This window comes from Lagopus muta, chromosome 8 (assembly GCF_023343835.1).
Source record: "Lagopus muta isolate bLagMut1 chromosome 8, bLagMut1 primary, whole genome shotgun sequence".
Taxonomy (NCBI): domain Eukaryota; kingdom Metazoa; phylum Chordata; class Aves; order Galliformes; family Phasianidae; genus Lagopus; species Lagopus muta.
In genome coordinates, this window is record NC_064440.1 from 8,942,957 (window position 1) to 8,970,626 (window position 27,670).

Below are 27,670 nucleotides of genomic sequence, written 5' to 3' on the forward strand. Positions count from 1 at the left end.
TATTCATTTAAAGCATCATTTAATCTCATGTTTTATGGTTGTTGTTGTTTTTTTGTTGTTTTTTTCATATATGCCGGTTAATATTTCCTATTAAATATTATCGTTCTTCAGTATGAAGGCTTTCTTACATTGCTGCCCAGCAGTGTTATTTGCAAGTTCAAAGACTATTTTAGGCTGAAAGCTGTGCAAGTTACAACTTTACAAGTAGCCTGGTGAGAAAGGGGCAGGTTTCTCTGTGTTGCTTTTCTGGGTTTTCACAGTAAACTGGCAGAGCTGCTCTCTTCTAGATGTTGCCATCTTTGCCTGCAGGAAACAGGTTCTGGTGGCCTGGGCCTCTCTGCACTGGCTGTGCGCATCTCAGTGTGCACAACGTGGCTTTTCCTCTGTGCAAGCAGAGCTCACAGGATTTAGCTATTTTTGACATGTTATTCAAAGGACGGTAGAAATTTGATCTTATTTTTTCAACTTTTCTTCTGAGTATGCTTTTTTCCTGATTTTTCGTGGGGGCTTCAAGGGGGTGAGGTACTGATGAACAGATGTGATGCAGAGACAGCAAATGGCAAGCAATCATTAAGGTCAGCATAGGCTTCGCTTTGTTCAGCCAATTTCTTTTGCTTGGACGTCTCCTCCTTGTCCTTGGTGATTTAACAAACAGATTTATTTGCATCAGAAGTAACAGTTCATGTACCTTGGCCTATCACTGGGACAAAATTCCCATTTCCACAGCTTAGTGCTTAGAGGATCCCTTAAAACACCTGTGACAGGAGCCTGCTGCTCTACATGAGGAGGTTTTAGTGTTCTCTCTTACCCTGTTGGGAGGCAAAACTCAACAATAACCACAACCCAATGCTGTAAAACTTTAATGAGGGTAAGATATGTAGAAATTCAGTGCCACTGATAGTAGAAGTGGCAAAATAGTCAGGTGTTTGCGTCACTTAACTGCTGAGGAGTTATCATTGCTCCTGTTCAAAGCTAGTTTCTGCAGCTCGGCCAGTTCCAATAGCTTGTGCTAGGGAGGGGCCTCAGATACTGGAATGGACGTTATTGCTCTTTAACATTTCAAAGGCTGAGAGAGCTACTTTGTCAGCACTAAAATTCTGTACTGAAACTGCAAACTCTCAGATACTTCACTTCTTCTCTTTGAATTGTGTAATTCTGCTGTGAAATATGAACATGGAAAATGGCCCTTAGAGGTGTTTTGGGACTCCTACCTGTTGCATGCATTTTTCCGTCTGCATGTCCTCCAAATCCAGATGGGTACTGGAGAAACCCTCACCCTACAGCTTGAGAGGAGTTGTGCTGCAAGCAGAGCAAAGTCTCCAGGGAGGTCCTGGCCTTTCCCACCCTCCTGCTCTTCTGCGACATGGGGTATCCTGTTGTGTCCCCTAGTCTGCCACCTGCTTTTGTCCTAGACTGAGAGTGACACTGGAGAAATTTATTGGCATATCTGCACAGGGAATGCTAAATAGAGGAGTCAGGGACTGTAGGCTTGTATGGATGTATTGGGTCTCTTAGGTCATGTGTTATGCTGACTCTATTTGGAGACACTTGGGTACAGTTAGGGGATGCAGGATAGTCAGATAGAGGCGCCGTGTTGTGGATGGCTGTGGTCTGAGAGCCTGGACCTGAACAGCTGCCTTACAGGAGGATGGGATGTGATAGGATGGGGGTAGTGATGGGTTGAACTGCTTGAGGCTGCAACCAGCCTTGAAAATGAGCCGTAAGAACCTGTGTCCAAGCACTTCCTAGCACCCTGACTTTCACTTTAGTACAAAAGATGATGGCCTTATGTTGCAGTAGGGGAGGTCCCGTTTGGATTTTAGGAAAGAGTTCTTTTCAGAAAGAGTTGTGAGGCACTGGCACAGGCTGCACAGGGAGAGGGTGAAGTCACCATCCCTGGAGGTGTTCAAGATCTGTGGAGAAGTGGCACTCAGGGATGTGGATGGGGATGGTTGTATGTGAAAAGTAGTTCCTTTCAGGCCTGGGAGCAGGAAGCACTTTGCATTTTTCTAACTTTCTGCTGGTGAAAAAGCACCTTGTTTACTTTATGAGGCTGGTTTTACATCGATACTGCATGTGATGACCCAGGCTGCTGTCACTAGCTGGTTAGGGTGAGCAATAAAGATAAGGCGGTTCCCCAGAGCCTTGATTTTCACTCCTCTACTTTCTTTGACCTCAGCTGCTCGTTGTTTTGTGGATGAACTCTAGCACTCTTTCCACCTGAAGGAACAACAGACATTTTTTCAGCCTTTATTTCCCGTTATTTGTGACCTATGTGCCTTGTGGCCTTCCTTGTTCTTAGACTACTGCTTTTAGGGCCTGGTTTAGGTTGTTGTTGATTTTTTTTTTTTTTTTAACTAATTTCTGCACAAGTCCGTATGTTCAGCTTTTGCTCCCCAATCCTGGATTAAGTCAATTAATTTCTCTTGGGCCCCTGGTCAAAGCTGCTCCATTTGCAAACACTGGACACAAGGCTGAAAAAAGAATTCATTAAGCGCCTTGTGAAGGATGCTCCAACTGCTGGTAAAATACTGCTCTGGAGAAAGGTTTTGCATCAGGGAGAGGTGGGCATGGAACAGCTCCCCAGAGCAGTGGGTACGGCCCAAACTGCTGGTGTTCAAAGAGCATCTGGACGCCACTCTCAGACACAGGATTTGAATTTTGGGTGGTCCTGCATGGAGCCAGGAGTTGGGCTTGATATTCTTTATAGGTCCCTTCCAACTTGGGATATTCCATGGTTCTGTTTTTGCTGCTAGAGATGCTGGGAGCTTCCCACATCCCCCATAGTCTTTGCAGTGGGTTTGCTGGATGAGCCAGCTCAGCAGGAAGTAAATAGGGAATGAAGGGAAGAGACAGTAGGAGTAAAGGAAAGTCACTGGAGTAAATAAGTAACGAGAGAAATAAGATCAAACAGACATTGTGGTTGTTAATAAATGACCCATACCCAGTGTCATGGTCTCAAGGGATGCAAAGGAAGGGTGCGGCCAGCAGCATGGGGATATTGCACCCGATACTGAGCCATCGGTGACAGGTTCTGACAGCACTGACATGGACAGCGGCCAAACAGCTTCCAGAAGTGCTCAAAGTTACAAGAGATCTGAGCAAAGTAGGCAGAAAAAAAAAACAACAAAAAATGGAGCAAGTCCCCAGGCCCTGGGCACTGTCTCCATGGCACCCACCCAATGCTGCAGGGATTTGCCAGGAAAAAAAGAGACTTTTCTCCACTCTCTGTCCAATAGGACAAGAGGTGATGGCCTTCAGTTGTGCCAGGGGAGGTTCAGGTTGCATATTAGGAAAAACTTCTTCTCAGAAAGAATGGTGATGCAGTGGTAAAGGTGCCCTGGGGGGGTGGGGTAGGAACCTTTCCTGAAGGTGTTCAAGAGCCATGTAGATGTGGCACTGAGGGATGTGGTCTGAGTAGGAGCAGACATGAGCTGATGGTTGGACTGGATGATCAAATTGGTCTTTTCAACCTTAATGATCCTATGCTTTTATGATCTGAAACTTTAATATCTGTTGACACCTGGAAGGACATTTATCTCAGCAGGTTTCTCAATCTGGCCATTGCTTGAGAAAGGTGCTCTGCCTCCCTATCCCCCAGGCTCTTGCTGGGTGTCACTGCCACCTGCCTTGTGCCCTCTGACACCACCTGGTTAAACATTAGCGAACTTCAGCCTATGCTTTAGTCATGCATAACGAGGTGTAGGTGGGAGAAAAAAAGTCTGCTGCATAAGCAAGACTTTGGAATAAAGACTTCCTCCAAAATCTGCAGTCTACAGAGGCCCTTTTTCAGGCCTGATTAACCAAACTAGGGATATACTTTAACAGGCAGGCAGGGCAGCAGGGATGAACAAGCCTCCAGGCTGTTGCTTTACTCACTCTGCAGCTTGGTGGAGTCCTTGCCACAAAATGGTGCTGACTCTTCACAGTTACAAGAAAGGCCACAGAAATGCAAAACCTTTTAATCAGCTGTGTCAGCTGGGGCTAACCATTAGCAGGCACAGCATGCTGCTGATTTTAACCCTCTCCTGCACCCCAGCCTTGGGGACCCCGATGCCTATTCCATTAATGAGCTCCTTAACCTCAGGGATGGAGACATATTTCTCAGGGCGGCCACAGAGACCTTTATCACCTGTCAGATCAGTACTTCAGTAACCCCTCCATAAAAAGCTATTCAGGCAGCCAGATGCCCCTCAGCCTGCCCATCTTCCCCACACTGCACCTAAATGTGCAGTGTTACATCAAAAGTTGGATCCACTGGCACTGTTTGAAGGACTGACGTTGATGCACTTGGCTCTTCTGGGGGCATCTTGCTCTTTTAAGGGTGTGAGAATGATCTCCTCCATATACCTCCCTCATTTCCCAGCCCATCAGCTCCAGGCTTGCCCATGGAAAGTAAGAATGTGAAGATACAAGGTTCCCCAGTTGAGCTATCCCATGAGGAAGGGACACCTGTGTCCAGAATTTATTGTGCTCCTAGGTGGCAGAAGTCTGACAGGTGGGAGGTAAAGCACTCAGTTGATCACCCAGCAGCAAAAGGAGGGGCTTGCTTTTTGGCTGCCCCAGATATACCAAGGATGCCAAAATATGGTTTAGATAAGGAGTTAAGAGGAGGAAAACAGGCATTGAAGTGATTGCAGCTCAAGCACCAGCTGGCAGCCCTCACTTGTTGCCATGTAATCGCATGGTGCGCACTTCGTGGGATACCCACCGAGGGATGGTTTGAGGCACAGAGATTTATTCTGAACCCTTTTTTGTTTGTTTGTTTGTTTTTTTGTTTGTTTGTTTAATTTATATGCAAGAGAGGGACAAAACTCGAAAAGGAGTTTTCAGGTGCACTCCTCTGCTGCCCTGCATTTCTGCAATGTTTCCTCTCAGCAGCAGGGAGTGCTGGTGTTGCTCTTCAGTAGCAAAACACTGACGCTGTTCCTCAGATGGTAAATGCATATATATTTAAAGGAAGTAGCAGCATGAGCAGCATCATTAGCTGTAGAACACGCTGTTTAAGAAAGAACAAAATTCATGATGGTTTTTTTTGTTGCTGTTTTTGTTTTTTTGCACGTGATTTTTGCCTATTGCTGCCATCTGACATGGATGTTGTATGAATTGGAATTTGTTGTAGATTCCATGCAAAAAGCAGGAGACAAACCATTACGTCGCTGTAGGGAAGCCCTGTTGGGAAGGCAAAGCCCACTGTGTTTGTCTGCACTCCCACCTCCATAGCATGATCAGGTCCTACCTATGGGGACCACCATTCTATTTGGAGAGGTGAAAAAAGAGGGGTCAGCTTTGGGAAACCTACAATGTCTTCAATGATATGGGGTTATCTAGACATGAATCAGATGCTTCTATCCACCCTTCCTGCCACATAAGGGACATATGACAATGAAAACATATCTTTAATACACCCAAAGTATCATCGATAAACCACTTTATTTGTTTTGCCTGATAACCAAAGAATTGACTTGTGATTACCTCACTTGTAAGATATACTGGATTGCATCCTACTTGCACCACACTTTAAAATGCAAGTGATAAGAAAGCAAGCACAAAGATCAGGGCTTTCTAACCAGCTGTTTCCTGTCTCCCATCCAGCAGAACTGGGTGATGATACAAACCAAGCTCATGGGACTCCATGGCCCCTAAATTCTTGAAGGAAGTAGAGAGGTCTCAGTCCCCTGGATTGAGTAATCCCTCAATTGAATTGGCACGTTGTAAGCAGGGGAGAAAAGATATGGGCTGTGTCTGAAGATCAAAGCTGATGAAGCCCTTCTTCAGGCTCCCACCCCAAAATTGTAGAATTTCAGAATGATGTGGGTTGGAAGGGACATCAAAGACCATTTAGTTCTAACCCCCTGCTGCAGGACAAGGTTGCCAACCACCAGAGAAGGCACTAGATCAGGTTGCCCAGGGCCCCATCCAACCTGGCCTTCTTTGTATGATGCCTTTGTTGTTGATAACCTTGTTAATATACCAAGTCTGTTTTCTTGGAAACCCAACAGGAAGATGAAGGCCTCACATGGTTTTGCTCCCAGAAGCCCTTCAGAGCAGCTACAACACTTCTTGCTCTGCACATGAGGGTGGAAGTGCAGTGCTGGCTTTGGAGAAGGGTATCAAGGTAGGCAAGGGATGAGGGACCCTCACTCTTCAGAATGAGATGAGTGCAGCTCTCTCATACTGTCCATATATGTTTGCAACCATGTGCACTTGTGTGTGGTTACAGAAAGGTTGTCTTCTATCCAGGGATGGAGGATATGCTGTGGGAAATGCTGTTCTGTGTACATCAGAAGAATGCTGCAGCCATGCCAGGTTGTTACTGCCCCAGGACGGCTTTGGTGAAATCCAAACCTGGTGTGGCACAGCGGTCTGGAGATGCTGAAGAAACCAGCAGTGCATATGAAGTCATGGGGACTGAGGATGTGTGTCAATCAAACCTAAAGGTAAGATCCAGTAGATATGCTGTTCAATTGGCATGAAGGTCTGCAGGCCACTGGTAGTAGCTGTTGCTATTAACTACCTTTGGAATCAGCCATCGTCTTGACAGCTGATTTATGATTTGTTTTAAAAGCAGGAGCAGAGCCTGCCAGCAGTCCAAACACTGCCATAAATCCTCCGTTCCCCTTAGATCTGAAGTGTCCATGTCCCATCGAGCTGGGGACAGACGCAGAGCTGGAGGGCGGGCACAGCCCGGCTCACAGCCCTTTGCAAGATGGACGCTGTTTGTGTGGCAAAAGTGGCTGAAGCAGGAAAATGCCACGTAACAGGGGGCAGTGAACTGGAGGGAATGCGTGTCAGCCCGGCAGCAAGCAGGCGCAGAGATCGGTGTGCCCGTGCTGCAGATGCATGTGTGCATATATGTGTGTGCACGTGGCTGTGTCCGGGTGTGACAGTGTGCATCACAGAACGACTTGAGTTAGCAGGGACCTTAAAGACCATCTGGTTCCAGCTGTGCACAGAGCCGCCATCCACTACATGCCTGTGCCTCTGCGTGTGTGCATGCGTTTCTGCGAGCTCCACACGGAGGTGTGCGTGCATCAACCCGAGGGTACATGCACGCATGTATACATTTGCACGTGGATGCCTGCACGTGCATGCGCGACACGCGCACGTGTGCACGCACATGCGAGCACGCACGTACACATTTACACCAGCGCGGCCCCTTGCACAACCACGCACACGAGCCCGTGCGATCCCCCGCCGCCCCGCTCCACTCCCCGGCTCCGGGCTCCGCCTCCCCGCTCCGTACCCCGGCCCGAGCGCGGCCGAGCGGCGGCACCAGCGGCGGGCGGACCCCGGCCGCTCCCCGTTACCCGCCCCGGGCAGCCCCAGCGCCGCCCCCGCCGCCTCCTCCTCCTCCTCCTCCTCCACCGCCGCCGCCGCCGCTGCTGCGGCCGCACAAAAGGCGGCGGGGAGGGAGGGAGGCCCGGCGGGAAGGGCAGCCTCGGCCGCCCGCACCATGCCCCGCCGAGGGGGGCTGCCGGCCCCAGCCGCCGCCCGCCGGCCCCCCCCGCTCCTCCGCCTCCTCCTCCGCCTCCTCCTCCTGGCCGCCCCGCTGCAGCCCGGCAGAGGTAAGGGCCCCCGAGCCGCCGCCGCGCGTTGCGACTCGGAGTTAACTTTCTTTTGCTCTGCTCTGCTCTGCGTTCCCCTCCTCTGGCCGGCTTCATCAACCCCGCTTCCATGTCTGCCCGGTGCGTGCCACTGAGGCGGGGCTGTGCCCGCGTCCCTGTGCGGCGATCTCCGTGAGAGCCCCTCCCGGTGCTTCTGCTGGCGCCGGTCCTCCGCGGGGTCCCGAGCTCCTCGAGTCCCGTTGTGCCGCTGGAATCTCATCGGGGCACCGCAGAACGGATTGTGTTGAACCTGATCCCGTCCAACCTGGCCCTGGGCACTTCCAGGGATGGGGCATCCTCAGCATAACTAAAACGATTCTTTTCTCGTACATAGCTGGGTGAAGCATAGAGCGTATCGCTTTTCTCCTCCACAGCAAGCCACTGCATTCATCCCGCAGTTTGAGGAGCTGCCCGGACGGGGTTTTCTTGCAAAACAGGTTTAAAATGCGGTCTGATTGCCCGGAGCATCTTCATGAGTAAAACCGGTGTACCTTTCGTGAGGGATTCCCATCTTGCTCTGCATCATTGGTGTCATTATTAAAATTTCGGCAGCCCTCTGAGATGTGCTGCCTTCCCCTGCTCACTGGGGCCCCTGTGGCTCTGTCCGAGGGCAGGATGGGCCCAGAGGTGCTGTCTGAACCTGCTGGGTCCTTCTCACAATGCAGTTGGTGTTTAGGAGCTGTGGCATCAGGGCAAATGTGTACACGGAGTGCAGCTTGGCAGTATAGGGGTGGATTATCATCCTCCAGAGTAATCCCAGTTAAATCCTGGGTGGAATTTTTTGCACTACGTCAAGTTTAGTGGAAAGGAGTGGTTTTGTTAATTGGGTGGAGGGGGCTGAGTTTCTTCTCCTTGCCCAGTGGATGAGCACAGGCATCCTCAGCTCCTTCCTTTGCCTGGTTCCAGCATGTGATCCAGCATGAAAATCTGCACCAAACTGGGCACTGCTCTGAACTGAGCGCAGCAAAGATCATCACTGGGAAAGCTCCAGCTCAGAAAGCTCAGCTTGCACTCCCAGTACAGCAGCTTAATAAAGCTGAATTTTCATAACAGTGCTGGAGATGTTTTGGTTTTGCTCTGAAGTGGGGAAAAGAACCCCAATAAATGTCCCTGGGAGGAATGTCCCATGGAGAGCTGTGCCACTGTCAGCCTTTGGTTGTGGCACCCAATGGACCAGAGAAGACCTGGGTTTTCATTCAGACTCCACTGTGGCCAAGTGGCCATGTGGCCAAACATTCTGAAATCCAGCAGTCAGGAACAGAGGTAAATGCTGTCCTATTTCCAGGTGAATGGGCAGGGAAACCTGCTGGGTAGCTGGAGTGCAACGATTTCCTTCAGAGAGGGGATTTGGAAAGGCTTTGGTCTGTGCTGGAAGCCATTGCAGCTGTAGGGCTCGGGAGTGTGAGTGTTAATCTCCCTGCGTGCTACAGCTGCTGAATAAGCTACGTTTTGCTTTCTGTTACATCTTTATACTTAGAACCCTCACAGTGCCCAGGAGCTGAAACACAACTCTATGTGAACAAGGAATGAGACGCATGGGTATGTGCTAACGGTCAGCAAGAAAAAAATTAATAAGCCCCTTGTTCAGCCCACAGGAAAGCCAGCAGCCTGCCTGAATGAAAGCCATACAGCCAGCACAGCTCCGCAGCCCGCGCTGGGCTAAACCACCTGGCAGGACATAGCCAGCCTCAGTGCAGGGCTGGGTCATGCCATAGGGCTGGCTTTGGAGCAGGGACAGCAATGCTTGTCATTCTGCTGCATGCTTGGGCAGGTCTTTGCCCCAGGACAAAAACCTGCATGGTTCTGCAGCCATCAGTGAGTCTGCACTGTCTGCACATGGCATCCTGCAGTACTTGTAGCCCTCCGAAAATAGAGGCTGGACAGTGCTCTTATTGACATCCGGGAGGGAAAAGAATAGCAGGCTCCCTGTTCACGCCCAAGGCATTTTGTTGAGAGTCTGCAGCCCCTGGGCTGAAAATCAGTTTAATTATGTATTGACAGTGGATGTTAAGCGGGGAAACCGGGCGGCTGGGGCATCAGTGCCATTGAAGGGCACATTCCTGGCCCCAGGCTTGGTTAAACAAACTGCTGTATTCAGAGCCCTGTGCCATTGACGTTTTAGTTTAACTTGCACCATTCTGCTTTATTTTGAAATCCTCTCCCAGCCCAGATGCTGGATGTTTGTAGATGGGAATAGCTGTGTACCCAGAGCAGAAAGCAGTGTCTCTGGTTGGCAGCACAGAGCCCCGCTGATGGTGTGTCCATTGGACAGGCCAGCCGGGTATCTCGGGGAAGTGAATCCTGTCATAAATTAAAGCAATTTGTTGTGACTGCATTCAGCTGTGGGAATCATCAATGGGGAAGTGGATATCTTCTAGGGCTGCATTAAGATGGAAATGCTGGCAGGGAGCTGGGTGTGCCTAGTGTGACTTTAAAGTCAGCATCTTAGGGGTTTAGGGACAGCCACCTTTGGGCCAATGGCACAGCTACTGCATTGTCAGCATGTTATTTCCTTCTTTGATTAACCAGACATCATTGAAAAAGAGGGAAGAGTAATCTCTAGAATCGTATTTCAGTGGTTCTCAGCTGCCCCAAAACCAATTTCTGTCCTTTTTAAATATTTCTTGGGGAAGGAAAAGAAACCAAGACCTGCATACTGAATAGGAGTCCCAGCCTTTTAGTGTGGGAGGTTCTTTGCTCATGACACCAAACTTGCAGTGTATTTAGCTCAGCCCACCCCATTCTCTGTCCTTTCTTGTTGAAGGTCTCAACCTGTGCACGAGTGGAAGCGCCTCATCCTGCGAAGAGTGTCTCCTCATCCATCCCAAGTGTGCTTGGTGCTCCAAAGAGGTATGTTCCTTCTTCTGCTCCTTCAGCTGTCTCCCACTCTGCATGGGGCACTGTCACTGCATGGGCTCAGTTGCAGGGAGCTTTGCTGGAAAGCACTCTGCCCTGGCTGCCATCCCAGTACGTGCTGCATGGCCTGCAACAGAGGTAAATCCCCTCTGTGAGTCTGCTGTGTTGTTTCAGGAGACTGCCAGTGCTTCTAGTGTCTGCACTGATGGCAATGAGCTGTGCAGTTTGCCAGCATGCTTTGCAGCAAAAATGCATCCTTATGTTTTGGATATCTTGTAGTCTGAAATCATCTCCCCTTGTTAAATAGAGTGGTTCAATTGGAAGAGGCCTACAAAGATCATTGCGTCCAACTGCCTGACTGCTGCACAGCTGCAGCTTTCCAAGGAAAGCATCTTCGTGCTGCTGTAGTATTACATTACCTGACAGAAGAATAGCTCCTGTGCTTTTTTTTTTTCCTTCCCAGGAGGATGAGTGATGCATAGAAGGCAAAGGGAAAGGGTAAAGCAGTAGATCTTGCTTTTGAGACATCTTGTAAACAGCTGTAGAAGTTCCTGTTCCAGGCAGCTAATCTGCAGTGTGATATTGCATCCAGGAGCGCTGGCTATCACTTATGGGTACCCAATAGTTTGCCTTTAAATATATCAAATTCTTGGCATCAAAAGACAAGTTTTACAAATGCTGCCAGCGAAAATGTTGATCTGGTGGTCACTACGACCACTAATAGTACCACTAATAGTACGTCAGCCTGTGGCATTGGCAGCTTGACTCTTTATCTTGAAAACGGAAGAGTTCCCAAACAAAATAGTTTCCAAATGGAGTGGAGGGGCTGGGGGAGGGAAGAGAAGTGTTTACAAGGAAGTTCCGTAATCCTTCCTGACCTTTAGCCTGGAGCAGCTATTTAAAAATGCACTTCCAGGTATTTCTGGCCAAGAGCCACGTGTTAAAAAGCTGCTGTCCCTGTTACAGGCTGTGAGCTGGAACTTAGAGAGCTCTTGTTCTAACTCTGCATTAGTTTATAATGCAATGCCTACGAAAGGCAGAGCTGAAATAGGATCATCTATTTAAATGACACTTGAAAGAGGAGATGTAAAAAGTAGCTGGCTGTCTCCTGGGTGTGCCTTGCGACAGGGCTGGCAGGGGAAAATACCTGGCGTGAGTGTACATTGTGTGGATGTACATCCACCTGTGGGTTATGTGTGCAGGTATATTTGTGTGTGTGCACTCAAGCCAGGGATGCTAATAAATCCTATTGATTAAACTGAAATTTTTTCTTTGGTGAATTGAATTCTCCCATGTTTTCTAGTGACGTGCATGCACCCTGCGCTTTGTGATGGCAGGAGTTTGTGCCTGAAGGATGAGGAAGGAAAATCAAGGGATCTCCTGGAGGGAACATGTCAGCTTTCTAAGTGAAGGAAGAAAGCATAATTTCTGCTGAATTAATGCAGGATTGAACTGATTAAAGCAAAAACTGTAGGGAATAGCTTGGGACATGTGAAGTCAGAGTTATGTATAGCCAGTGCTGTTCTTGCATGAGCCAAGCAATTTGTCTTAAAACGTCCAAGCTGATGAGCATGTAATTGTCGCGTTGTTGGCCTAATCTCCATTAACTCGTATCTGCTTGCATGCATTGCCTTTTGCTTGCTTATTGGTGCACAGGCCCAGCAAGCAGTGTGAGCCAATACCAAGAGCTGCAGGGTGTGATCTCTGAGAAGATGCCATTCTGCAGCACGAGCCAGTGCAACTCAGCAATTGTCATCCTGTGGCAATTCCCTGGGGCTAGTTTCAGAAGAAATCTAAGCAGAAAATGGGTCAGGAGCAGCAGAGATAGGGAGCTGCAGAATTGCAGAGGTGCTGCTCAAGTGAGAGCTTTTGCAGTTACTGTCAAATGGTGTTCTGCATCCCCTCGAGAGCAGAGTTATTCCTCTCAAATTTCTCCTGAAGAGGAGTGTCTCCTGCCCAAAATGTGGACTGAGGTGGCTGAAGTAGCCTTGTGGAGGTGGAAGCCCATGAGAGCTATGTCCCTTGTGTTGCTGGTGGCTTGGCTTGGTGGGACAGTCAGAGCTGGGAGCTGAGAATTGCTGTAAACACATACCCAGAGCCTTTTTCCTGGTGCTGCAGGGTGTGCTACCAAGGGCTGATAGATGGTGAGGAAGCATCCTCCTCCAAGGCTGCATTGTGCTACCCCATGCCAGCCAGAAAATCAGGTCCCAGTTCACTGCCCTTTGAAGTCAAGACATCCCATAAACATCAAAAGGTTTTGGAGCAGGCCACAGGGGTGACTGGAAGTGCTTGACAAAGACTGGCTTCTCGCTGATTTAATCATAGAATATCCCAAGTTGCAAGGGACCTGTAAGTGTCATAGAGTCCAACTCCTTTAAGGACTAATCATGTCTGAGATAAGCTCTTCCCCACAGCTGCCCTGAACCTACTGCTTTGCTGGGCGTTGTTCTTGGCTGGGAGGGACTCTGCTCTCTATTTTGTCATGTTGGAGATGATTTATGCAGTCCCAGTCCTCCTCTCTCTCAGTCCATCTGTTTACACGGTGCATTCCAAGAAATTCATGTTCACATCCATCTGATGTGCTGTCGCCTAGGCTTGGCATTGCTGCTCCATGCTGGAATGCAAACTTTGCATTTTTCAAATAGTGTTCAGCCCTTGTAGTGAGGAAACGCAGAGGAAATACTCTGTATGTGTCCCAGGACCTGAAGTTGTCCTTGGGAACACTCCCGAGCTGTGTTTGACATCAGTCAGACAACCTCTGCCTCCTTGATGTTTCCCCTGTCACTTGCTGCTCTCCAGCATTGACAGAAAGTGGGATTTATCCAACCCTGCTCTGCTTTTTTGGCTGTGTAACTGAAGGAGGGGCTGTGAGCATCTTCTTTCCATTATTTTGTGTGATTTTAGTATCTGCTTAGCTCCCAAGCAGAAGATGGTTGTGTCTATTGTTATAGTACAAAAATAAGCAGAAATCTCATGTTGAAAATTCAGTAAGCTTTGGGCAACTTGCTCCTTTTAGCCTTTTCAAAAATAAAACTAAAACCAGCACGCTAACAAATAGGACGTGCTGGCTGCCAAAGGCTGCATTGTGAGGCCAGGCTGTTCCTGAGTGCCTGCCACACACAATGTCCCGTTGTGTGCCATGGTGGGGGCCGGCCAGGGGCTGCAGGAGGGCTGGGGGAGGCATGGGGGAAGATGTCCCTGTTCATTGCAGTGGAGGTTGGACCACATGACCTTTAAGGGTCCCTTCCATAATACTGTGTGCTATGGGGAGCTCTGTGTTAGCTGCCTCTCCAGTCTGCTCCTGCTGGTTTCTTGTCCAGCCTGCAGCTGATTTGGTCTAACACCTCCCATCAGCCCTCATCCAAGTCTCTTATTCTCTAGCAGAGCTTCCCTAGACAGCCTGCCCATGTCAGAGCTGTCTCCATCCCAGCTGTGCTCCAGCCTACAGAACTCTTGCTGCAGTGGCATTTTTCCTGTGCGATAATCCAGGGTCCTCTTTGCAATGGTTTGAGGTAGGGGTACCATGGTGCTGGTGCTGGGATGTGTGGTCTTACCCAGGCAAGAGGGGACGTATGTCCCTGGAGCCCCCAGCCTTGTTCTCCAGCTTGCATATGGCCCTCTGTCTTCTCTTGGCAACAATTCTGCGTTCCTCTCTTTTGTCAAGCTCCACCAGGCTCAGGCACACATGGAAAAATTCACCTTCTAGTCTTCTTCTTTCCCTTTCCAATCTGTCTGTTCTTCCCCCCCCCAGGAGTTTGGCAGCACGAAGTCCGTCCCATCGCGGTGTGACTTCCTGCAGAACCTCATTGCCAACGGTTGTGCCGGCGCCATCGAGAACCCACGCAGCAGCAGCAGCGTGATGAAGAACATCCCCTTAAGCAGCAAGGGCTCTGGGCAGAGCCACCTGGATGTCACACAGATCACTCCGCAGAAGGTCGCCCTGAGTCTTCGTCCTGGTGAGTCCCAGCAGCTCCCAGCTCCATGGTTGCATGTGGGTGGGCGAGAAGTGGAACTGGGATGTAGGATCATAGAGTCATTTGAATTGGAAGAGGCCTTAAAGGTCATCTAGTCCACCTGCTCTGCCACAAGAAAGGACACCTGCTGCTAGATCTGGGTGCTCAGAGCCTGGTCCAGCCTGAGCATGCAGCGGGATGGCTGTACCCATGTCCTCGTGCTCACTGAAGGTGCTGGCTGCTGGCCATCAGAGCCCATCAGCTTCAGTGATATGCTCCAAACAGAACTGGGGCTGAGGTTTTCTATGGGAGGACAGTGAGAGGTCAATCAGATCCCACATAAAGCTGTCACTTAACCCTTGTGTGCATTTAAAAGGAGCACGCTCAGCTTAAAAATGCACCCTTTGGATGGAAGGAGTTAAAGAAACTTTGGATCCTGAAGCCTGACAGTGCTTGACTCTAAACTGAGACAGCTCCTTATGTAAATTTTTTTTAAAAAGCATATCTGTTTTCTGTTGGTATGCAAAAGAGCCATGGGATCAAGGCCTGAGATGAAGATTTGAACTTGTGACTCAGAGCTTGGACCATATCCACATCCTTGTTTCATTCCCCTGAGCCATCACTTTCCTTAAGTCTTTTCATTTTAAATGAAAATTAAGAGTGAAAGGCTAGATGGAGCCACGCGAGCGTGCTTGTTATCAAAAGTTTTTGCATGGTGGGGGAAGGCTTTAATGTGGGTTCAGAATTCTAACAAACATTTGGCAGCCAGTGTTTCTGAAGGGGGGAGAAAAAGCTCTTTATGGCAAAGTTAAGAAGCAAGTATAAAAGCATGATTCATTATAAGCAATTGGTGTGGGTTTCTAGGGCTTATGTTTCTGTGACAGCTCTCATGAGCATACAGAAAAATGAGATAGGATGTTTTTGCCCAAGAAAAACAGCAGTGTGAGTTGGTGCTCACCACACTAGAGTTCTTTCAGGAGCTACCAGGGCTGACGGTGGCTCCGGTGTGGCTCTGCTTCTGCAATTTGATGCTGCTAACGCAACAGGTTTGCTCCCGTCCAAAGGGAGTTGTTACTGTTATTACTCTGTTCCTCAAGGCAGTCGCTGTGGGAAAGGGCAGGCTCAGCATTGCCGTCTTGCAGGCATGATTCTTGGTGCTCAGCACTTTCCTTTCCCCACCCCCAGCTGTTGGGATGCCCATGGCTCCAGCAGTGAGGTGGGATGTGGGGTCCATCTCTGTGTGGTTTTCCTGGGGCTGTGTTGCTGGATGCTGGAGCTGCTGTTCCTGCTGGGCCTTGCAGGGAGCCAGGCTGCACTGCGAAGTTCCTATATGGCAGGAAGATGGAAAGTGGGGCTGATAACCCCTCTAGGATGTTGCACTGCTCTTGCTTCACCTGTATGCTGTGGGTTACCATAGCTTGTGGTCTGCTGGACAAATCATAGAGTCATAGAGAGACTTAGGTTGGAAGTGACCTTAAAGATCATCCATTCTCAACCCCATGCCTTGCACAGGGCTGCCAACCTCCAGATCAGTCTGCCCAGGGCATATCCCACCTGGCCTTGAGCGCCTCCAGGTGTACAGGGATGAACAGGGATGGGGTATCCATAACTCCTATGGGCAAACAGCAAAGGCCTGCAGAAATAGGGAGTGAAGGTGAGGCTGTACTGCTGCTTCTGAATACCAACAAATGCAGGAGCCAGGGAGGAGTCTTGCCAGCAGCTTTCTGCTGTCTCGCCTTTGCAACTGCTCCTGTGGCTGCAGGACTTGCCCTCAAATCCTCCAGGTCACTACAGGAGGAGAAATATATCTACGTTTTTCATATTATCTCCCATTTGTACTGCTTTTCTTTTTCGTTTTTGTTGCAAAGCAGCACACTCTTACTCAGGGCTGATGACTTCCCAAACGCTGGGCTTTGCACCCCCAGTTTAAATCATCCATTTGTACTTGAGCTTGAGAGTGAATTCTGAGGGCTGCACCCAAGACAAAAAGGAGACAATATTGATTTAATTTTGTGCATATTGTGCATAATACCAATTTTGTGCTCCAATGGGAGTTATTTCTTTTTGTGCCCAGAGTGTAGGATTTCAAAGACCAATTGACACAGCAGGCGTGGTGATTGTGCTCTTCTATTCTCAGACTGCTAAGCAGAAGCAGAACGGGGCAAATTGTCAATTGTTTGCTGGTCCCACCCAGGCTGTGAGATCTGAGCATCCCGTGGCATAAACCACATCCCCAAATCTCTGTGCTCTGAGTTGATTCCTGAAGGCCTTACAGTGATGTCTTCTCAGGGCAACTTTCAGATCAAGCATTTAATTTTTATGATGTTGCTTGTTAACTCTGGGTTCAGCTATAAGACAGTGTTCTGGTATGAAAAGTACGAATATTGTAAAAGGAACTTAAAGCAATGAATAGATTCATGTTGTGTTGTCCATTAAATCAGCAAGCAGAAGAGGGTTTTGTGGATAATCGCGGTTGACGAATTTGCATTCTTAAATTGGCCAAAAGCAGCTTTTCCAGTTTTTGTGCTGCCTCTGTGTGACAGTATCCAGGAAACATTTCTGAATGCAGTTTTAACTTTAATGCTTCTCAATAAAAGCCCTAAGGAGAGGATGGTGGCGGTGGTAGGGGGGGGGAAGGAAGAGGCTGGGTTATCCCTGAAGAGTCAGACAAGTACTGTACACAGCGAAAAATAAATTCTTTTGTACTGACATCGCCATACATTAGCAGTATTTTCTGTGAGCTAATTAATTTGTGTAGTTAGGAATGAAAGAAGAAGCAGCCCTGGGATCCTGATATTATTGCTGGTTTTTTTGTGGACTAATACATTCATTACCATCAAGGAGGGTTCAGTGGAGCATCCCAAGAACTCTTTCCAGCATGGCAATTCCCATCTTAGGACCTACTCTGGAAGAACAGTATTTTTGAAACTGCCGTGTCTGGGGCACTGTATGCCAAAGGCACATTTCCTTTTTTCTCAATGGGTTAAGTGGGGAAAAATGCATCTTGGGGTGGGAGTTGCACGGGGCTCAGGGGAGCAGGATCTGGCACCATGTGGGGCAGTAGAGCGCTGGGGATGCTGCAGAGCACTGGGGATGCTGCTGTTGCCTGCTCGTGGGCTGGAAGTAAGTGGGAGCAGCTGTGCTGCTGCAAACAATGAGGAAAACAATAAAACTTTTAGGGAAATGTTTTCATGATAATAAAAAATGTGCTTTTCATTTCTGAAGTGGGAGGAAGCAAAGAGTGCTGCAAAACCTGCTGGTGCCTGAAAGTTCAGCCTGGGCTGTGAAGTGAGAGGTAGAACGGAAGGGGTGCTTTGGGCTTGAGATGACTTTAACCCCTGAGGACTCAGCAAGCTGGAAAAGGGGCTGCAGAGCCAGCAGGAGATACGGGATTTTTAGCTGGAGAGTACTGGGGATTTCAGTTTGTCCCCTCACTCTGTTATTGGCAAAATGTAAGGCAGACATTGGCCTTGTCCCTTCTGGCTTCAAGTTGAGCTCATATTTATGCCAGCTCACCTTTTTCAGCACGTGGACTCCTATTCTGGACACTGTCTTGACCAGAAGAGCTTTGCAGAAGGGCAGGTCAGGGGAGAGGCTTACTTCAGCTCTTTTTCATGTCTTCTCAGCCTGACTCAGTCCTGTCAGTTTCCTCCCTTGTGTTCATCACTTTGGATGAAAGCTTTATCTCCACTTTGATACTTCCCCATTTGACTGCAACATCCCTCTTTTCCTGTTTCACTTCCCTTTTTGCCCTGCTTTCTCCAGAGTGATGGTGACATGACTCTTTTCCTGTGGAGAGGTCTTTCTAAAAGATGTTCTTTCTTTATTTGCCTCAACCTGCCATCCAGGCACAGTCCAGAGGACATCTTGCCTTCAACTCATGTTTCGTCCTGACCCTCTTCCTTCTTCTGCTCCACCTCCTTTCCTTCTTGTATAGGGCTTCCTTGCTTACCTGTTAGTCTCCTGAAGAGTAAACTTGAAGAAACTTGTTCCCCTTAACCCTCTTAGTTTGCAAGAGAGCCTGCTCTGCACAGTGAAAGCAAAAATAGCATGCAGTCTAGATTTGATGATGTGCTAGGTGTTTTCTTGCAGTGCTTTTCACTGCTCTCAACTATTGTGTGTGTGCAGGTGACAGGACCTCCTTCCGAGTTCAGGTCCGGCAAGTGGAGGACTATCCTGTGGACCTGTACTACCTGATGGATCTCTCCCTGTCCATGAATGACGACCTGGACAATATTCGCAATCTGGGGACAAAGCTGGCTGAAGAGATGCGGAAGCTCACTAGCAATTTCCGGCTGGGCTTTGGTTCTTTTGTGGACAAAAACATTTCTCCTTTCTCCTACACAGCACCGAGATACCAAAACAATCCCTGCATTGGGTAAGTAGGTGCTCCCCAAAAGGAGAAGCCCAGTGCAGATACTAACAGTGTCTGGAGAGTCTTTCCTTGCAGTTCTGGCTTTAGGCACCGAACCACACTTTTGGGACTGTGTGGTAATGCTCCAGAGCCATTCAAAACCAAGCAATTCCCAATTTTGCAACAGCTTTTGGGGTTACTCTGATCTAAAGATGTACCTAGATGTTCCTCTTGTGCCAGGAATCTAAAGCTATTTTTAAATACCTGAAGAGGATGCAGACATTGCGGGCTTTATTTTTTTTTTTTTCAGAGACTTTGAGAAAAGGGAGCAAGAGCCAGAAATTCCTGATTTCTGATCCTGTCTCTGAGTCATAGTTTGGCCTTGAGTAGGTCAATTAAGCTCTTCTTCTCTGCTTTACAGATAAGGAGACCAAAGCAGTGCAATTCTTTCCCAACAGAAGTGTTTGGGGGAAGTGAGATTTGGAAGGGCCTGTGAGACTGATTAATGAGTATTTGTAAGGCATTCTGAAGATGTCAGGCAGTTTCCTTCATCTTTATTGCCAGGGAATGAAAGCGAACTGGCAATTGCAACAGACACAAATAATGCAGTTTGCTTTGCAGTGTTATCAGAGCCTTTTTTTTCCTTGTTAGTAGCTTTCTTAGTGTCTTTTTGTTTGACTTGTAACAGCCAGAGGATCTAGTCTGTTCAATCAAGGATTATGCCAGAGTGAAATAGGCTGACATGGAGGGCGTACAGGCTCAGGTGGATTTGGATGTTGGCATGTGAGGGTGCAACAATGAGTCATAGAATCATTAAGGTTGGAAAAGATCACAAAGATCACCAAGTCCAACTCCAACCCATCCATACCATGCCCACTAACCACTAACCCAGTGCCCATCTGCTCTTCTTCTGAACATCTCTGGGGATGATGGCTCTACCACCTCCCTGTGCCAGTGCATCACTACTCTTTATGAGGAGTGATTTTTCCTAATATCCAACCTGAAGTTGCCTCCTTGGAGAATGTTGCCTTTGACACTTCTCTTCATGCTCCTTGTCCTGCCCCTTCTTCTCCTCATCCCTTTTTGGGGTGCTCTTTATTGCTGAAAGGGCAGTAGAATTAGCCCTTTTTTGTGAAGCATGCAGAGATACTTAGGCTGTGAGATCACATCACAGACGCCAAGCTTTATGAGTGTGCTTGCTCTAAGCTTTCTGTATGAGAGGCAGATTAGAGAGAGTTTTCATCAGCTGTAAGTCTCTTGCCATCTTTTGGCATTGACTGAATATTTGACATCTCATCACCTGTTCAGCAGACAAAATTATCCACGCACTTTTTTCATCAGTCCTATCCAGAGAGGAAAGTCAATTGGATGGTGATTTTAATACTAAAAACTCATGCTTTGGCTGTGAAGCATAGCCACAAATCTGGAACTCCTTGACTTTGGTGCCCTTGCACGTGTTTATAGTGGGATGAAAGTAGGTAAGTCAGAGGAAAGTACAAAGCTTGTTTTGGAGCATATAGAGTTCTGCAGCACCCAGATGAAAGCCCTGGCTAGTGAAGGAGTACTTTCATCTGTCACTTTTTCTTCGAACACTTCCTCTTGTTCAGAGCATTCAGGTTATGCAGTATTTTCCATTCTGCATCCCTTGCATGCCTAGCTTTGGGACGCTGCTGTAATGGAAACAACCTGGCTGACAAACCTGGCTGGGCATGGACAAGTGGCTCTACACGAGCTGTTCACTGACACCATAGCACTGTGTCCTCTGCTCTACACAGATCTTTCCCTGCCCCTGAGATTTGGCATGGCCTCAGGGATGCACGCAGTCATCTCTTTAGTCCTTATTTGCTGCTGCATCAAAGCTCAGCTGCCGTGCTCAGGAGGCTGGATCTGCTAGGTCCTTGTGTGGTGATGTGTGTGGGTTTGCACAATGGGAACATGCATGTGGCACACAGCTTTTGGCATGGGAGGGATTAGAGCCACCAGCAGTGGTAAACTTTAACTGTTCCTTTGTTAGAAAGCATCTTAGACCCTACCCACAGTGAGTCATTTTTTCTTTCTATCTCTGAAGATAAGAATGACCTACTGCAAGTGCAACTCCTTTGTAAACACATTTTATTCTTAACTTTTCTCCTCCCTCTCCCCTGCCCATGCTCACCTCCTGCCCAGACTGCAGGACTTGCTCAGCTCAGGGCTCCCAAGCACACCATGAGCACCAATCCTAAGAACACCAAACCCTTGAGGTTTCTTGCCTCCTGGCAGCTTTGCAAGGTTTCCTGGCAGCCTACTGCATCATTTCTCCACCTTAGGGTGCTGCTCCTTCCTTGCTGCTCCAAGCTAAGCAGGAGTGACAGTGTTTGCTCATCTGCCTTGTGGGGAGAGTGGGAGGATGCATGAGTGATTAAGTAGATGCATGCCCACTGCATTGCTGTGCTGTGGGCTCTAGTGGGAAACTGCTGTGACTTATGGGCACTGAAACCCCACAGCCATATGGCCCCAGTGTTTGTTGTCTCCACTTGAATGTTGTATGGAGACATTCAGTCTGGATGAGAACTCTGCAAGCTTCAGCTGCTCAAAGCCAGTGCAGAGATGGGCTCTACTGTGTGTTTGTGGATAACTAGCCAGAAATCAGAGCATCCAAAGCATGAAGTCTTGTGGAAGGCTCAGAGATTTGGAGGCCTGTGTAGTAGAGCTCAGAGCTCCTGCAGCTTGTGGCTCTTGGTGAGGTTGATGCCAACTAACCCTTCCTCTTCTGCTCCTCTTGCAGGTATAAGCTGTTCCCAAGCTGTGTCCCTTCATTTGGTTTCCGCCATCTCTTGTCCCTGACGGACAAAGTCGACCGTTTCAATGAAGAAGTGCAGAAGCAGAAGGTGTCCCGGAACCGGGATGCCCCAGAGGGTGGTTTCGATGCAATTTTGCAGGCTGCTGTGTGCAAGGTGAGTCCCACTGCCTTCTGGGTTTTTAAAGCAAAGTAAAAGAGAGGAAGTTTCTTTAGCTGTGTTCTTGGATCCAGCTTCAATGCGTAAATTTTTATTGTAGAAACCATGAAAATTGCATTGAGAAGTAGAGGTTTTTATCTGCTTTTATGCATGAAGAGGCATAGCAGAAATGCATCTTCCTTGCTGTCACCATTCCACACAGGACAAGCCCTCTCCCTGCAGTGCAGAGCTAGGTTTGCATGCTGTTCTCACTGCAAGATTCTTGCTCAAAATCCTCCTGGAGCAAGCGGTTGGGTTGCTCCATATCCCTTTGTGAGTTGTGGATGAAAACCAATGGTTCTTTCAAATGTCCTCTCCCCTGGGCAGTGCAGTTGGGCTGCCCTGCTCTCCACAGACAGCCCCAGCTGCCTTTTTCCCTCTGACACACAGAATCACAGTATCACAGAATGGCCAGGGTTGGTAGGGACCTCAAGGATCATGAATCTCCAACCCCCTGCTACATGCAGGACCACCAGCCTCCCCATTTAATACTAGCCCAGGCTGCCCAGGTCCCCAACCAATCCGGCCTTGAACAACTCTAGGGATGGGGCATCCACAACCTCTCTGGGCATCCTGTTCCAGCACCTCACCATTCTCTCTGTAAAGAACTTCCCCCTGACATCCAACCTAAATCTTCTCTCCCTCAACATAAAACACACACAATTTGGCTTTTGTCCAGCTCAGCCTTGCACAGTTCTTTTGGTAGGTTCTATTTTCTTGTGGGTGTGGATTTTGGGATAAGCATCATCCACAGGAGCAGTGGGATGCAAGCTTGTGCAACAGGATTGAGTGGGAATGTGTATCGCCCTTTGTTCACACTGGGTGCTCGACAGGACCGAGCCTGCCCTGCTGGCTCCAATGCCTCAGAGCAGCTGTCTCTCCTCTCCCAGCCTGGCACAGGTGCTGCTGGCACTGGAACAGCACTGCTCCCAGCTCTCTGTAGGTACAAAGTTCATCGTGTGGCTGAGAGGTGGCACTAGAGCAGGGATGTTTCAGGGCAGTGACTCAGTTGTGCCACCCTTCATCTGGCTCTTTGCGGTTTCTCTGTCACATTTTCCTTACCGCAGCAATGGGACAGGATTTCCTTATAGTGCAGAAATATTGCACAGAGGCATCATTTGGGCTGTGCTTCTTAAGCCCCATAACCCCTAAAGGAACTTTGTTCCCTTTGCAAGTGGTGATTTGGGGGCTGTCTGTGGTCCTGGGGTGGGTTTCCCCATTGCCACCTGTCTGCAGTACCCCGTTGCCTCTCCTGGTGCGCTCCTGCTCTTCCAGCTTACACCCTTTAGGGAATTTCAGACCCCCTGGGCACTTAAAGAAGCCATTTGTAGCATCCCAAGGGACGGCCCTCGGCAGCCCCAGTGTCTGAGCACCATGTTCTCCCCTGCAAGCACAGAGGTAGGAGAAACAGTCCCTCATTTGTTGGTGAGGTGTTTTCATGCTGTAATTCATATCGAGTGTTTCTTTTGCATGAGCTGTTATGAGAGCTCTGTCATTTTTTGGCTGAGGTTTTAAACTGAGGAGTGAGAAGAGCTTGCACAGTTAATACAGACTAATAACTGGTCTGTGTTTGGCTCCTCTCTGAAAGATGGAGAGATGGTAAATGTTATTCTGGAGGCAATGAAAGAGCCAGAGACAATAAGCCTTTATGCTGATGCTAGAACGGTTAGCCAGGAATATTAATCAACTTTCTGTAATTACATTTTCCATTTGCAGTACTTTGGTTTTCTGCCATCTTGAAGTGTAGACATCATAGAGCTTGGTGGCACATGTAAGTTGCAGATCATATACACGGAGCTGCAGCAAGGAAGTGATGCTTAGTTGTAAAATCAAGTGTCTTTTGAACTGCTTTTGGTCAGCGCTCATTAGGCACAATGTTTAGCATAAATTTAGATGCTTACTTCAGAGTTGGAAACACTGATAACAATCTGGCCGCCTTTTCAATGGGGTTTGGAAGGCTGAGGTGTGCTGAGGCAGCTGTGGTGGTTCTGACAGCAGCAACTGTGGGAGCAGGGCAGGATTTATTCCTGCGTGGCCCTGCAGAGACATGTCCTTACCCTCCATGCTGCCTCAGGTCAGGTCCCACCCTGCCTTTCAAACCTTCATATCCCACGGGGATTAAACCAGCACCGGCGTCAATGCAGATCACTGTTCAAAAATCACGGGCCAGTAAAAATAAATGCAAGCCTCTTTGGTTGTTTGTTTTTAGCAGAGCAGAGCACTGTATGTCTCGTACAGAGCGGCATTTCCCAGCGCTTTGCAGCTGCAGGAGGAGGCAGTGAGAGATGCTGCAGCTGCTCACTGCCAACCTCTTGGTTTTTCCACCCGTCTCCAGCAGCCATGCACATTTTGTAACGTTGTGGTGTTTGCTGCATTGGCTCGAAGCACCGTGCAGCTTCAGCATCAGGGTGGGTGTCTCAGCTGAGATATGCTGCCCAGATTTTTCAGCATTTCTATGTGCTTGGCTTAAGTGTGAGAATAGGGGTGAGTCTGTGTATGAAGAGGTACATAGCCCTTGGTGAGAAGGTGGTGCCACAGAAGGCAGGAAAACAGAGGAATCATGCCTGGAGAGGCTGCATAACTGTTGTCTGAATGAAGTTCATTTGCTTTGTGCACAGCACACTTCTAAGCTTCTAATCTGTGGTTTTTCTCTCAGTCCTTAAAGAAGTCAGCTTCGGGTACTGAAGGAAAGTGAGCTGATGGGCTGTTGGGTGGGTGTCTGTCCACTGGCTGAGTGGTGCAAGAAGCTGCTTGCGTTGTCAGAGCCATAATCACTTTTGGGGTTTCTGCCTTTTGTCTGGCGGGGTTGCTTCAGTGGAATGTCTCCCACTTCCCAGACCAAAAAAGCCCTTATTGCTTTCTGACCTAGATGGCAGTGTGCTGCTACATGACACACCTGTCCTGCCAATGAGGGCTTCCTCTGGTCGTACCTGCGTTACATGGCTCTCGAAAATGCCCTTAAAGAAAAAATACTTCTTGCATTCGGGAAGAAAAGGAAGTAGAGTCTGGAGTAGTTCTCCTGAAGCTGTATTTACCAGAAAGGTCAGCAGTCTGTGGGCTGTGACTCACATCTGCAGCTGAAAATTGTGGTGGCAATCATGGTTATACTTCTGTGTGCACTGCCAGCTCACTGTCACTCCACCAGTGGTTTCCATAGGAAATGCCTGCAGCCAAGCTGCATAAGTTTGTCAGCTGGTGTTTGAATGTAGGATGAGGTAGGTTTCAGATGTTACTGAGTAAGCTGAGCAGTGAAATCCAGAGGAGTTGGGTCTTTTCAGATGTGGTTTGCATCTGGGTGCTCCTGGCTCCATAATCTGTGCATTGGGGGGGCTGGAGGCCAGAGCCATCCACATGCGTAGGTGGAGAGAGCTGCTACCTGATGGCATCCAAATTTTCCTTCTGGCACCTCTGTTTCTCTCCACCTCCATTGCAACGAGCAGCTTCAGTGTGCTTTCTTAGGCACGGATCTGCTTCTTGGGCTGGTGCGGAGCTGAGGGAGCTCTGTGGGAGGGAAGCAATTAGCATCCAACTCTAGTGCCTTTCCATGCAAAAACCCTATCCCTGCAGATCTGTCCATGCACAGACAATCACAACACCTATTTCTTGCACAGATGGCCTGCACATAAGGCCCTTGCTTTCTGTGCTGCAGTCCTGAAGCTGCTTTTCCAAGTGGGTTGCAAGAAAAATGCTGAGTAGGGCTGGTGCAGCTCTCATGCTGTGTGCAGCAGCGCAGCCATTTCACCGAGCTGAGGAAACGAGGTCAGATGAAACGCGTGCAGAGGAATTTGGCATGTCTCCTCTGGCTATAAAAGCAGCTGAAATTCTTATTCTTGGATCAAGGTAGAGAAGGTCTGGTGGACAGTCCACGTACCAACTCATGCTTTTTTAAGTAACTGCATTGCAGGGAGGTGCTGAGAAATGCTAGAAGGGCCCCAACATGATCTTTTCTCACCAGATATGGGTGGACAGATGTACGGCTTTCTACTAATTAGTGTTAATGAGGCCTTTTGTTCTGCCTCAGGAGAAGATCGGCTGGCGGAAGGAAGCATCCCACTTGCTGGTCTTCACCACGGATGATGTGCCCCACATAGCTCTGGATGGGAAGCTGGGGGGGCTGGTGCAGCCCCACGATGGCCAGTGCCACCTGAATGAGGCCAATGAGTACAGCGCATCCAGCCAGCTGGTGAGTGGGCACAGGGACCTTGGGGATGTCAGTGGGCCCTGTGCTGCTCTAGGCTCTGTTTGCTCCTGATGAGTGTGGTTTCACTCTTTCTCTCAGACATCTCCACTCAGTGAATGCACTTGTGATGCTTGAAGATAGGTTTGGAGCCTAGCAGATTTTGTCAGGATTCACTGACAGGGAGGGAAATGTAACTTGGCAAGCTGAAGTGCATCATCAACTGCGAAGTGCCCAGGGATTGTCAGGCTGTCAGCAGGGAGGCTGAGCCTACCTTGATGTGGCTGCTGCCACGAGCACAGAGCACAACGTGGTGCTGATCCTATTCACAGCCTTTGAGCACAACCCTAACGTAGATCTTAGTACTAAATAAACAGACCAGCCCCTTTTTTTTCTCCCTTTATTTAAACTCAGTGGAGGAAACTTCTGTGGTGAATGAGCATTTGTCTGCTGCCTAATTATCACATCCTCCTGCAGAATGGTGCTTTATCCAGCAAGTCACAAGCACTAATTATGATTTTTGTTCCTGCATACACCACTCTGTGACAAGAGGTGTTTCTGGATGGTTGCCTATGGCTCCTTAGAGAACCCCCTGTCCACAGCCCATGCAATCTTGCAAGTGTTTGCATTCCAGAGTACAGCTGCTGTACTGGAGCTGTGCTGGGGAGCTGGCATGGGGATGCTGTCTCAGTGTTTATTTGAGTCCTGGAAGCTCTAAATTAGCCTTTCAGCTTGCAAGTGAGTGGGGTGAATTTTCTGAGAGCCACATTTCAGAAGAAGCTTGGGGCCTGAAGCTCTTGAAATGAATACAGTTTTGTTATTTTGTTGCTTATGAATTGCTAGAACAGTACCTTCCTGCTAACCTTTCTCTGAGTTCTGCAGAATTGAAGTTTATCATCATTTCTTCATGGTTCTACTATGCAGCAAGAACAGGCAATCTCAGCTTTCAGAGAAAAATCATGCATCTCTGCTTAGTGCAGTTCTAGATCATGGTCATGTCTTGCATCCCTGGGGTTGGCAGGTGGGTTACACGTGCACATTGGCTGATAGCAAAGTTGAAAGAGGAGGGAAAAAAAAATTGTTTCAAGTGTTACTGTGGCTCATGGTGTTGTCATTTTATGCATTCTAATGATAGGTGCAGCAGAAGTATTCAGGGAGTGACAGAATTACCAGAATGTTTCTACTATTTCAGTTGCAGATGTAGTGGTTCACTTCACACTGCAGTGAAATGCCACAGGTTTTGCTGTTGGGAGAAGAGTAATGAAATTAGTCTTTGTTCTACCCATCAGTCTTTCTGTGTTGTTTTTCCCCTAGGATTATCCTTCCCTGGCACTCCTTGGGGAGAAACTGGCTGAAAACAACATCCACCTGATTTTTGCTGTTACAAAAAGCCATTATGTCCTGTACAAGGTAAGTGCTGCTGAGAAGTTCATGGGCAGGGCTTAGGGTGCCTCTTGAGAGCGTCTTGGCCATGATGCCCTTAGGTCACACCAGCTTGGCACAGCTGTCACCTCTCCCTGCTAGCACCCAGAGCATGGTCATTCAGTGGAAAGCACTAAAGCTGCTTACTGCAAGCAGATCTCTGTGTTAGTGAGCGTGTGCGTACCTAAAATAGACCCTATCCTAATCTTGCTGCTGTGCAGCAGACGGGAGAGCAGAAACCTGTTCAGCCCTTTCCGCTGTGACTCAGTCCCATTACCTAATCCAGTACGGTGCTGCTGCCCAGCTGTGTTTTTCCATCTCCCTAG

The 27,670-nt window shown here is 48.5% G+C and overlaps 1 protein-coding gene across 1 annotated transcript in view; it reads left to right on the plus strand.

The window, feature by feature from the left end:
• The first annotated feature begins 5,867 nt into the window (after positions 1-5,867).
• Positions 5,868-27,670, plus strand: part of ITGB5 (integrin subunit beta 5) — a 42,766-nt gene continuing 20,963 nt past the window's right edge. Inside the window, exons 1-7 of the mRNA XM_048952949.1 lie at positions 5,868-7,568; positions 10,372-10,457; positions 14,215-14,419; positions 18,545-18,794; positions 21,535-21,703; positions 25,767-25,928; positions 27,237-27,332. Of these exons, the coding sequence (XP_048808906.1) occupies positions 6,710-7,568; positions 10,372-10,457; positions 14,215-14,419; positions 18,545-18,794; positions 21,535-21,703; positions 25,767-25,928; positions 27,237-27,332 (1,827 nt within the window). The 5' untranslated portion in view covers positions 5,868-6,709. The remainder of the gene's footprint in view (positions 7,569-10,371; positions 10,458-14,214; positions 14,420-18,544; positions 18,795-21,534; positions 21,704-25,766; positions 25,929-27,236; positions 27,333-27,670) is intronic.